Source organism: Vigna umbellata, chromosome 3, assembly GCF_029865625.1.
Source record: "Vigna umbellata cultivar VRB3 chromosome 3, Vumbellata_1.0, whole genome shotgun sequence".
In the NCBI taxonomy this organism is placed as follows: domain Eukaryota; kingdom Viridiplantae; phylum Streptophyta; class Magnoliopsida; order Fabales; family Fabaceae; genus Vigna; species Vigna umbellata.
This window is the reverse complement of record NC_142167.1, coordinates 55,663,401-55,676,477: the sequence shown is the minus strand read 5'-3', so window position 1 is coordinate 55,676,477 and position 13,077 is coordinate 55,663,401. Positions and strand designations below refer to the sequence as shown.

The 13,077-nt window shown below is 36.4% G+C and overlaps 1 protein-coding gene across 1 annotated transcript; it reads left to right on the top strand.

The window, feature by feature from the left end:
- The first annotated feature begins 8,264 nt into the window (after positions 1 to 8,264).
- LOC124831760 (glutathione S-transferase U18-like) lies at positions 8,265 to 9,282 on the top strand. Its single transcript, XM_047305839.2, has 2 exons — positions 8,265 to 8,619; positions 8,712 to 9,282. Exons 1-2 carry the CDS (start codon positions 8,302 to 8,304, stop codon positions 9,081 to 9,083), a joined length of 690 nt encoding a protein of 229 aa, XP_047161795.1. The 5' UTR covers positions 8,265 to 8,301; the 3' UTR covers positions 9,084 to 9,282.
- The last annotated feature ends 3,795 nt before the right edge of the window (positions 9,283 to 13,077 follow it).

The window sequence follows — 13,077 nt, the reverse complement described above, 5'->3', positions numbered from 1 at the left end:
TAAATTAATACTAAAAAAAATATTTCAATGCTTATTTCTCAGGACTTTATATGTTTGGGTCCTGAGCCCTCAACAGAGAAAAAGTTTCATATATCAAAATTACATTTAGATTCTCATTTAAAATAAACAAATGAATGAAATGATAATAAAAATAATTTCAAATGATATATTATAATTATATTATTTCAAAACCCCTATAAAGTCACAACCAGGTCAGCTTTGGGTTTCTCATTGAGTTGTGGTGCAATAATTTTTCAAACCCATTGCTTACCTAAAACCGTTGTCTGTCACCTCTCAACTTTTTGATTATTAATTGGTTACCTTGTACATAAACACTTAACTCTATCAAATAAACACATTAATTACACTCCTGCATAGTGATCGCTAAAACCGAGTTGAAGCTTTTGGGTGGGTGGTTCAGCTCTTTTGCCCTCAAATGGTGTACATTATGAGGTCGTTGAAGAGACCTTGAATTCCAAAAGTGAGCTTCTTCTTTTTAAGTCCAATCCTGTGCGTAAAAAACAATTACATTAAACAAATACGAGGAATATCGGAACAAAAAAATATTTAAGTTAAAATAAAACTCAGAAAAAGTTTTAGTTTAAAAATAATGAAGATGTTACTGAGAATTTATTTGTTCTTAGAGTTTAAGTGTGTCTTCCATCAGAGTTCTAATCACATTTCAACTGTTAGAGATTATAAATTTAGCCTTTGGAAGGAAATTATGTGGAATCTATACTTACACTGCGTTTGGTTGGAGTGATTTACTGTAGACGAGAATTTACAAGGATGGATTTGCATGGTAAATGGTGTTCGGTTGGTGTGATTTGCGACGACAGAAAAGCAGGTAAAAGGACTGATTTGCGAGGATTGTTACTTTTTCAGCATCTCGCAATTTTAAAAGGATTTGCGATGATTTGTAATGAAAAGTCGTATATGTCCCTGTGCTATTTGTATAATTCCACGAGCATTGAAAAAAGCATGCATAATATACATACACGTATTAACGTATTCGGTTACATTTTTTTCGTACTTCATTCCAACAATTGCACTGTGCTATCACGAGTGATATTAGTGTGGCTTCCCATGTGAGGAGTTTGGACTGTCCGGAGGCATGCTTTGCAGCGTGGTTTAGCAGCACAGAGTGTCCTAGAGAGATTCCCTGGTTGAGACAACCATTCACTGCAAAGAAGAGATTCGTTTTTGAATTTGAAAAGAAACTCTGACCATTAACACCATTAATAAGACGATGTTGGTAGATAAGTTTTGTGTGTGTATTAACTGTGAGGGTGTGTTTACTTAGCAGAGCTTTGCGTGAGTGAGAGTTGTGTGTGTGCTAAAGAGATCTGAGAGTGAGCAGTTGTGGAGAACTTGAGGTGAGGTCATGTTTCTAGCACACATTTATGTGGTTGTTGCAGGTTGAAGACCTCTGGAAGTGGTGAACATTGAAGACAAGGGTGTTTGGAGGAGGAAGAAGGCGGTTCATGATGACCACGATAGCGGATGAAGAAGACGAAGGAGGAGGAAGAAGGCAGTTGATGATGACGACGCAAGCGGATGAAGAAGATGAAAGCTTGAAGCAGAAGAGATATTGATGTATTAAGATCCAGGGTGAAGTGTATCCGGATCCAGGGTTAGGAAGGTTTTGGTTTGTAGGTGTATTCGGTTACATTGTTTCACGTATCCAGATCCATATATGTATGAGGGTGGTGTGCGGTTTCGTATCTGGTTGTGCGGATGGCAGCTCTGTGTTGCGATTCCAGCAAGCGGTTCCCCATAGCTGGAATAGTGGCTCCGTCGACAAAGCTGAAGGTGCAGAAGCATGTAACCGGCCATCCATGGGGTGATGCTGTTATGATGTTGGTGGCGTGGCTGTCGAACGTCTTTATCCGCCATGGAAGCAACGGTGCGCGTAGGTTGAGGACAAGGTCGCAGAGGATGGAGGTGTGTTGTTACAACCACCATTCGACGGAGACATGTGGACAAATCGACGACGACGGAGACCAGGGAGATGTGTGGCATGGAGAAGAGGATGAAGGGTTGTGTGGTGGACGAAATGTGGTGGTCCTCGAGTGCAGGGTAAGAGTATGGAGGAAGCAATAGTATAGTGAGGTTGATGGGGACGGAGGTGGCATTAGGTGGAGTACGACGGTTGTGTGGAGAGTGAAGGGCAACGTAGAGCAATGTTTTGTGGCGAACGGGTTGGCCGGATATGGCTTCCGTTAAATTGTACATGCACGAGGAATCACATAGGGACACAAGTTGTTTTTCGAAATGGATTTTTATGGCAGTAGGCTTAACCATTTGTATGTGTTTGCAGGTTTTTGTAACTCCAATACTTTTTCTTCCACAATTTAAGGATTAACTCCAATACTTTAAATGATTTTGTCATCAGAAATAATAATTTTGTTCCATTAATGTGACTTTATAATTTAATATTACATTAAAATATTAAAGGACTTACATAAAGATATTTTAACAACTATACTAAATAAAGAAAATTTCCATTGATATAGGAAGTTTGTCTTTAGACATTAGTCTTTCTTTGCACCTTAACTTGGAGCAATGGATGAGTTACAATGTTGAGAAAGATAACGTTGGCATGAGGAATTGACAAGCTTCCTTAGTATGTCCTCTATTTTGTTGTCTTCAATGGGGTTCGGTGGAATGACCGGTATGGACGAAGTATTTATTCGATTTGTTGGCGTTGCATACAAGCCTTCTAGAAATGCATTGAGCTCAGTTTGTTTTAGATGAAGGACGTCTGATGGATCCAATTGGGAATGCTGAAACCAAAAGAAGGTAAGGTGGATGCAAATGATGTTCAACGTAAACAATGTCCCATAAGAGCAAACAAAGTGCAATTGTATTTTGTGGTGAACAATTCAATTACATGAACTTAAAATGTTAAATTTTGATTGTCATCAATGATGGTTGTAAAGAACACATTAAAAAGGTTAATGAAAACACACCTGCCAATTACTTGGGAGACCCTTGGTGAGTTCAGTCATATCTGGCTATTGTTGGTTCTGCTTAATAGCATCTTGCGGTTTGCTACCAGATTCTTTTGTTGCTTGTACTCTCTTGCGTTTGACCTTCTCTCGCCTGAAACAATAAATCTAATTATTTTGAGTATTTTCAGTTATGCCCTTTACTCGCTATTTTACTCATTACTCTTTCCACATAATTCCAAATGAATTGATTCTTGTTTTATTGGATTCCAGACTCAAAGATCTTTCTTTTGATACCAGACTCGTAACTTTTAGATAGCAGAGTCAACTGCAGTACAAATTTTAAGATCGACATTTTAATTACGTTTTTAAGTATTTTCAACTATGACCTTTACTCACTATTTTACTCATTACTCTTTCCACAAAATTCCAAATGCAATGATTCTTGTTTTTTTGGAATCTAGACTCAAAGATCTTTCTTTGGACACCAGACTCGTAACTTTTAGACAACAGAGTCAACTGCAGTACAAATTTTAAGATCGACATTTTAATTACGTTTTTCAATATTTTCAACTATGACCTTTACTCATTATTTTACTCATTGCTCTCTTCACAGAATTCCAAATCAGATGATTCTTGTTTTGTTGGAATCTAGACTCAAATATATTTCTATGGAGACAAGACTCGTAAATTTTAGATCACAGAATTAGCTGCAGTAAAAATATTAAGATCAGCATTTTAATCACGTTTTTCTGTATTTTCAGCTATGACCTTTGCTGATTAATTTTATAACTCTCTCCACATAACTCCAAATGAGTTAATTCTTTTTGGGTTGGACAGTAACTCAAAGATATCTCTAATGACTATAAATTCATAAATTTTAAAGCATTAAGCTAATTATGATTAATTTTTCAAATTTTCGTAAGTGTGCACAAAATTTCTAGATACCAACATGGGTGGAGAAGCAACAATACCAACTTCCAAATATAGATTACAGTTACATTATCTATTACTGCTATATAAACGGATGGATGGAGAGTTAATTAACGGATGCTACTAAACATGCCGACAGATAGAGCAACTGAGAGAAATTTGGAAAAAAAATATAAATAACAACATTGTAGGAAAATGCCCATGATTTTCAATCTCAATGAAGACAGGAACTAAGACGTAAATCTTTTACTTACATAGGAAATGCAGAAGAATTGGATTAGCAACCTAGACAACACAAAACTATAGAAACAAAACATTGATGGTAATATCTTTTAGGGGAGGAACTAGCGACTTTTAGGTGTTTATAGAACTATACAATAGAACCATACAACAAAACATAGATGGAAGGGGAAATATTCTCCCATCTTAGAGTTCCAACATTATCAATCCCTTACATTACCCAACATATTCTCACAAGAATAACAACCAAAATTAACATGGAAAGATCTTTTGAGGACTAGAGATTTTCTAATTACTATATAACCATAAAACAAAAATGTGAAGGAGCAACATGGTATTCTGCTAGAAAGTTCAACTGACCTCGCTCGGTAGGGTGAGACCCTTGACAGGATGAATCCAGCCAATAGCCACATAGACCAGGGTTTCCAATGAAACCGCAAATAAAATGTGACGTCAAACAATCAATGAATCCAAAAGAACATACTAATGGAAAGCTACATTGAATTGAAAATTAGAAGCAATAGAGATAAAAGATTCACCAAAAAATGGTCTAACCTACCAGGAGAAAACCTTGAAAAATTGTTGCTTGTGGGAATAACACCAACTAAATTTTTGTAAGATACATTAGTACAGATTTTGAAGTCAATAACCAATCTGTTAGGTAAAAGTTATATGATCTTTCCAGAGAATTATAATGCTAAATTGTCCCAAAAGTAAAATAAAAAAATATAGAACTTACATCAAAGAAAAACTAACGCAATTTACAAACGAAGACACATCCTCAGATAATTTGTTCATTTCTAGTTTTCTAGTCTCCTGTGGAATTTCAAACCAGTAGATGTGATTAAAACATGTAAGAACCGAAACAAAATTATCATTCTATCATGATTTGTCAACTCAAATTAACAAAATAAATCCAAGAACGACAAAAATAGTTGTGGGTCTATTCAAGCAATTAAAGAACTTGATCTCAATACTTTATCAAATTTAATGAACATATATTCTAAGCATAGTTTATGAGAAATTCGTCCAAAAAGACAGCATATATTGCAACAAATTTATGTATTTCTACCATCCAATGAATCAGTAGAATTTAAGGAAGTTGGTTTACTGGCAAAAGAGATTTGCAAGTCCATAAAATATCATCAACTTAAATTAACAAGAACTTACAAAGCAAACATTGAATAAGCAAGAAAAGAGCTTGCAAAGATATCATGTTCTGAAGTTGGATCGCGAGTAGGGTTCGCGAATAGTTCCACCGATGGCACTAAATCTTCTACACAACTTCAACCCATACTAAACCATACCTTGAGAGGGTCCGACGACACTCCGGCGATGCTCCGGCGGCCACCGCAAGGGTCCGGCACAGGGAAGGAAGCGGGTGGGAGGAATCGATACTCAAAACGCGCCCTTGGTTGGCTGGGCCGGAGGGAAGACAATGCCGTCTTCGGTTCGTCTGCCAACGCCGGAGCTGCGGCGACCCGCAATCCGAACTGTCTGGCTGGGTGGAAGACGACGGCGACAGGTATCCGGCGAGAGTTGTGGTGGCTGGTTCGAAGGTTCGAAGGTTCAAACACTAGTACAGGAAGAGGATACGACACCGGTTAATTTCACTCATAGGCATCGGTTTTTGAACCGAGGCATATTCAGGCGAGGCAAAAAGTGGTAGCCTTTTTGCCTCGGTTCCAAACCGAGTTATGTTGTCTGTCTCTACGGCCTCGGTTAGAACCTAAACCGAGGTAGTAGGATTTTTTTTTCTGATTCTAATTTCAAACTCCAGAACCCAAAAAACGTTAAAAATGAAACAGAAAGCCAGAGATGAAAGCGAGAGATGAAACTTAGATATGAAACTCAGAGATGAATCAAAAAATTACATATACTCAGAAGAAACAACAATATTACATTCTCAGATAAAACAACAATATTACATACTCAGATGAAACAACAATATTCCAAGACACAATACTACAACATCCAATGTCAAAATTCTCTCTACAGAAGCAGCAAAATTATATACACAGAAGCAATATTACAACAACAGAAGAAACTCAGATGAAACAAAGAAACTCAGATGAAACAGAAAGCCAGAGAAGCCAAATTTCTTCCACTGCCGCATGCCTCTGCAAACGCCTCGTCCTCCTCGACCCTAACAACAACAACAGCCTCGCCACTGCTCGCAAACCTCCATCCACTGCCGCCGTTGCCGCCCTTAAAGCCCTCTTCCGCCCTAGAAACCCTAGAAGAAAAAGGAAACTTATTATGGACCGATTGATCGGTGTAAATCAAAGTTTAATCGGTGGAAAAAGTTTCTAACGGTGAAAACAAGCTTTTAATCGGTGGAATCGAAGGGAAATGGTGAAAAGGAGAAGAAACCATAACGGAGATGATTTTGTGAGTGTAGAAGGCTTACCGTGACGATGAAAGGCTTGCGATGAGGAGATCCCTCTCTTGAGCACTGTGGAACGGCAGCGGCTTGCGGCGAGAGGTTGAACGGCGGCTTGCGGCAAGGGTTGAACGGCGGCTTGCGGCGAGAGGGAAGAGGGCGAGATGGCAGACGGCGAGAGAGCAGAGGGCAGAGGGCAAAGGGCAGAGGGCGAGAGGGCGAGAGGGCGAGAGGGCGAGAGGGCGAGAGGGCAGAGGGCAAGAGGGCGAGAGGGCAGAGGGTGAGAGGGCGAAAAGGCGAGAGGGCGAGAGGGCAGAGGCAGAGGGCGAGAGGGCAGATGAGAGTGGGACGAGGGAACGAGAGGGGAGATGAGAGTGAGATGATGAGAGTGTCAGAGGAAATGAAAAAGCGGGTTAGGTGAGTGATTTGACCGGGTAATAGGCCTCGGTTATACCCTTAACCGAGTCAATAGAGTGACCAGCAGAGGTGTATAGGCTTCGGTCTCATTCCAAACGAAGCAATAGGAAGGGTTTAGGCACCGGTTTCGTAGCAAACCGAGGCAGTAATTACGTGTCAGATTTTTCAGACTGTGCAGCAGAGGTGTATAGGCACCGGTTTTGTGTTAACCGAAGCAATATAGCTTTTAAACCTCGGGTTGAATGGGAACCGAGGCATATAACCTTGTACGCTTCGGTTTCTCAATAACCGAAGCGTATATGGGGCGACAAAATCCGCTTTTTTTACTAGTGAAATGTGCTCCATGAAATGTTCTCCAGCTTCTCTCTGAAAACATTTCAATCTCAAATTTTCGAAATAACCCTACATTTTCAATCTGCCTCCAATTCTCTCATTGCCACGTCATTCTTTCATTTAAAAAAAAATTTCCACGTGCACCAGTCACATTTAGACACACGTCCAATGTTTAAATGTTGTCAAAACAGGTTGTTCAAATATCATTTTCCTTGTAATAATGGATATTTTCAAATTCCAGTTCATCAATAGTTAGATATAATATGTACAAAGTTGTCTAATCTTTCGATCACTTCTCTTTCAACTCTTTGTTTTCAGCTTTCGAAGATCCTGTGATAGTTTCTGGTTCTTCGAAACCTTCTAGAACCACTTGCCAAACATCTTAAGAACCACTAAGAGTTTTATTATTATTGACTATATGACTTTGATGCCAATTTATTGAATAAGAACCGATAAAGTAAGCATATGTTTTTTCTTTTGTTTAAGTATTTCTCATTTTCTAAACACTGCACCGATACATTTGTAGGCTGAAAGTTGTCTTTCAGCAATATAAAGACTTAAATTCTATTAATAAATATAATAAAAGTTCATTATAGCCAAAATAACTATTTATTGACTTTTTAACCTTTTACTCTAAGAATGAAAACGAGTGAATTAAAACTATTAAAATTGATGTTTAAGTTTATTTCACCAATTTCTGCTACACACATTCAAGCATTATTATAATAAATTATAATAAAAAAATCATAGATATTATTTTGTCTTGTGAAACATATCTATTGAAACAAGTGGTGATTTTTTCTGATTTTGAATATTGGTGAAGGAAAAGGAAGCATCAAATCAATCATTACTACGGCAAACATTAGATGGTCCCGTCGTACAACTTTTTGAATTAATGAAGTAATTTGTTGGTAGCTGTTGGTAGCTAGCTGCTGCAAACTACACCACAAATACGTTATCTCTACCTCTCTTCCTCATCCACCATATAAACACTTCATTCCCTAGCAAATAACTCAACACAACAACCGCATTCAAAGCATAGTAATGGCTAAAGACGAGTTGAAGCTTTTGGGTGGGTGGTTCAGCCCTTATGCCCTAAGGGTGCAGATTGCCCTTAACCTGAAGGGTGTAGATTACGAGGTTATTGAAGAGACCTTGAATCCCAAAAGTGAACTTCTTCTTAAGTCCAATCCTGTGCACAAGAAAATTCCAGTTCTTCTCCATGCAGATAAACCCATATGCGAATCTGGAATCATAGTCGAATACATCGATGAAGTTTGGACCCATGCTCCCTCCATCCTTCCACAAAATGCCTATGATCGAGCTAATGCCAGATTTTGGGTTGCTTACATCGATGACAAGGTATATACACTTAATTTTTCTCTTGAAACTCGTGAATATACACTTAAATTCATTACATCATAAAAATATATTCTTTTTTGTTGTGGGAATAGTGGCTTCCGCCCATGATAAATATTCTGATAGCTGAAGATGATGAGGCAAAAAAGCCACACTTTGAGATAGTAGAGGAAGCAGCAGGGAGGTTGGAAGAAGTGCTAAAGAAGAGCAGTAGTGAAGGGAAGGCATTTTTTGGAGGAGATACGATTGGATTCATTGATATTGGTTTTGGTAGCTTTCTGAGTTGGACGAGAGTGATAGAGAAGATAAATGGAAGAAAATTGCTGGATGAAACCAAGCACCCAAGTTTGGTACAGTGGGCTGAAACATTTGCTGCTCATCCTGCTGTCAATGGCTTTCTACCAGAAATTGACAAGCTTATTGAATTTTCCAAGATTTTAAAGCTAAAGTTAGCTGCTGCAAAGTAAATGAATCAAGTTAATTCAGGGATGAATTTCAAATGGTTGTTCTAAGCTATGCGTTTAGCAACTATCTTCATTTAGAACTTATGATAAATTTAAAATAAAGTACAATCATTTGGAATTTGTTGTGCTTTTGAGTTTTAATGTAATGTCTCAACTTTCAAAATTTCATGACATCAATATTATTATCAGGAGTTTAGTTTAAGTTGTGACTCTTCTTTCCATTTATATATTTGTAAATATAGAATGAAATGTTTCTGAATATTTTTATATTAAAAATTTAAGATGACTTACAAGTCGTAAATTAAATAAAACTGATAAATTAGACTTCTACATAAGTAGAAAAACTTATGAATTCATTATTTTAAAATATTTTGTTAGAACTGATGCCCAGTTTTTTTATATAATCGATGTTGAAATCTGCCACATTAGAACGTTGAATAACGTGCAAAGATTGGATGAAATAAAAATGATTTGAGTGTATATTAAATGCATGTGGGACAGGATCTGAAGAGAATCACGTGAGAAGATTTGCACCATGCTAGTCAGTCCGATCCAGAGACAACAAATATCTATCGTTTTAATGTTTTCACATTGGAAAACGTTTCTTTCACAACTTAAAATTGCCAACTTTTTTTTTTTTTTACAGAGGTTTTCAATTTGAATTTTAGAGTTGGAGAATGTAATGTTAGAGATATTTTTGGAAGAGGAAAGCAGAGAGAGAAAATATCCATTTTGCCCTGTAAGTTCAAATAAGTTAAAAGTATACATTTTGATCATATAAATAAGAAAAATAAAACATCTCATTCATAAAGACAAGAAAAGATAAATACAGTTTGATATAATATGTCAAGCTTTTATTAATGATTAAATCAATTTCAGATACTAAAAATAATTTTAATTAATATGTAACTTCTTTTCTATTATAAACAGTCATGGATTTAAAATTGTATTTCAGTTCAAAATAGTAACTTCAAGTTTAATCGCCATTTAATAAAACCGTAAATCATTAGGAAAATGACACTTGAACAACCATTTTTGACAACATTTAGACACGCGCACACGTGTCTAAATTTGAGTGGTCCATTTTCATTTAATTTTTCCAACTGGACCACTCAAATTTAGACACGTGTGCGCGTGTCTAAATGTTGTCAAAAATGGTTGTTCAAGTATCATTTTCCAAATCATTTATCACACTTTTATATCAATGTATCTTGCAGCTAACAGTATAAGGATAATTCCTTTATGACAGAAACCACTAAAGTAAATTTATATCTTTGGACCAATTGCATGAATTTTGGACACACGTGTCATCCTTAGAATTTCCACATGAATGAAGTTTGGCGTAATGCACCAAATGTATGATAATATGCATCACATAAGGTCCATTGATGGTTGCTTGCATATGTGTCATGTCATGTGGCTTCCGAATGGGCAAAGGCGCCTGGTTTGTTGAACGTGGATGTATATAGCCTCCCACGTAAATTTATGGAACCATTGTTGGAAGTCCCACATCGATTAAAGATAAGGCCAAATTAAAGTATATAAGTGGGTGCAGACCTCACCTTACAAGCCGGTTTTGTGGGGATGAGTTAGGCCTCAAGTCCACTTATAACATGGTATCAGAGCTATGGTTATAGCCTATCCTAGCATTATTGGTTGTTGGGCATATTGTTCCACTCATTATCGGGCCCCTATTGGAGTGAGGGGGGTGTGTTGGAAGAGTTAGGCCTCAAGTCTATTGTTAGTGTTATCAAAACTAGTGTTAACGAGAAGATTTTATTAAATTATATTCATCTCGGTAATAAGTAAGACCACGTGCTCTGTAGCCTTCCTAGGTATTGAGCTTCCAACGTCTTCCGCAAGCTAGGGGCTGCCAACGTTCATTTTGCAACGTTTTAATTAATTAAAATATTATTTTTCTAAAAGATATTTTGGATTTTTGGATCATGGGCTTGATCCATGAACTCTATAAATAGGGAGTTCCTGTTGTATCCTGGGGGACTTGCGCAATACACCGCCGATAAGTCCTTAAGGGCAGTGATCTACACGCCTCAGGAAGTATTTTGTTCGTGATCTTTATTCTACTTTTGTCAGCTTATACAACAATCTTAAGGACTTATGGCTGACAACAACAACAACTCAATCCCGGAGAATCAGAATAATGTTTCCTAAGAAAAGGAAAATAGGCTCTAAAACCTCTGATTGTATGTTCTTAGGCTATGCTGAACATAGTGCTGCCTATAGGTTTCTAGTTCTTAAAAGTGATACACTTGAAAGAAATTCTATAATGGAGACGAAAAATGCTGAGTTTTTTGAACAAGTTTTTCCTTTAAAGGTTAGTGAGATGTCTCAACCTATAGAAAATAATAATAATAGTGATGCCTTGTGTGAGGAATTAAGAAGAAGTAAAAGACAAAGGAAGGAAACTTCATTTGGTAATGATTTCTATACCTATCTAGTTGATAATGATCCAAGTAACTTTGTAGAAGCCATTAATGCTCCTGATGCAAAACAGTGGGATAAAGCCATTAAGACTGAAATTGAATCAATTCAGAAAAATAATACTTGGACCTTAGTAGATTTGCCTAAAGGAGCAAAACCCATTGGTTGTAAGTGGATCTTTAAGAAAAAGTATCATCCTGATGGATCTATAGAGAAGTATAAGGCAAGATTAGTAGCAAAAGGTTTTACTCAAAAACCCAACATAGATTACTTTGATACTTTTTCCCCTGTGACTAGGATTTCCTCTATTCGAGTTCTGTTAGCCTTAGCAGCAATCCATAAGCTAGTGATACACTAGATGGATGTTAAAACTGCCTTTCTAAATGGTGATTTAGAAGAGAAAATTTATATGACTCAACCTGAAGGGTGTGTTGTACCTGGTCAAGAGAATAAGGTATGTAAACTTTTAAAATCTTTGTATGGATTGAAACAAGCACCAAAACAATGGCATGAAAAACTAGATAATGTATTGTTATGTGATGGTTTTTCACCTAATGATGCTGATAAATGTGTGTACTCTAAATTTGAAAATGGTGATTGTGTCATTATATGTTTGTATGTGGATGACATGTTAATTTTTGGTACATGCAATGAGATTGTTACTAGAACTAAATTATTTCTAGGATCAAACTTTGAAATGAAAGACATGGGTGATAACGCCGTTAACTGGATAGGATTGAATTGATACAAATTTCACAACATAGGTACCAAATGCCTACATTTTTAAAACCGGGTACTAAACAGAAAATTACCTCCTAACATGGGGACTAAGTAGGTAATTAAGCCTATAATTAACAAAATGGTAACATATATTTGCTTGCTATGTGACGCAGTTTTCTCTGCACATATCTTAAATGTGTAAAACTCATTGGACATTTTATTGGTTTTCCTTGTAAATATATATTGTTGCTACTCAAGTTTACAGATGTTACATAAAATTTCTGAGTGAGAGTTGACAGTGAGACTCTGGAAGAATGATTAGAAAGTGTTAGTCTTAATTAGAATCTGATAATAAAGTCCAACCCGCAATGTTTAACATTGATGCAATTTTACCTTTGAAATCATTTTACCATTTTTCTTTTGACAGAGGTGAGTGTTAAGATTTCTCTCATATTCCAGTTTACATTCTTTTGTTTATTTTTTTTATTTTTTATTTTGATTATATAGTAATTTACTCTAGCTGAATAACTTAAAAATTAATTTAGATAATTGGTATCGTTTAACCCTATTTTTACTGTCTGAGACTTTAAAATAAAGTTGAACTAGTATTTATTTATTGTTTACGTTTTAAAAGTATTGAGAAAAAAATGTGACTTCTGAATAATGATTAGAAAAAAAATTTTAAAAGGAAATAATGACACATAGATAATAAGATGCAGAAATTTGTGGTTCACGTTATAACTTATATCTTAAGAAAAAAACAAAAATCGATAATTTCATCTTTGTTGGAGGAAAGATCGAAGAACCGTAACGATTCAAATTAGTAACATAGGAG

What these genes read in the sequence shown, in the direction of transcription:
- LOC124831760 (XM_047305839.2), top strand. Translation starts at nt 8,302, where the DNA reads ATGGCTAAAGACGAGTTGAAGCTTTTGGGTGGGTGGTTCAGCCCTTAT. An exon ending in TTGCTTACATCGATGACAAG is followed by an intron (nt 8,620 to 8,711) that starts GTATATACACTT and finishes TTGTGGGAATAG; the next exon opens with TGGCTTCCGCCCATGATAAA.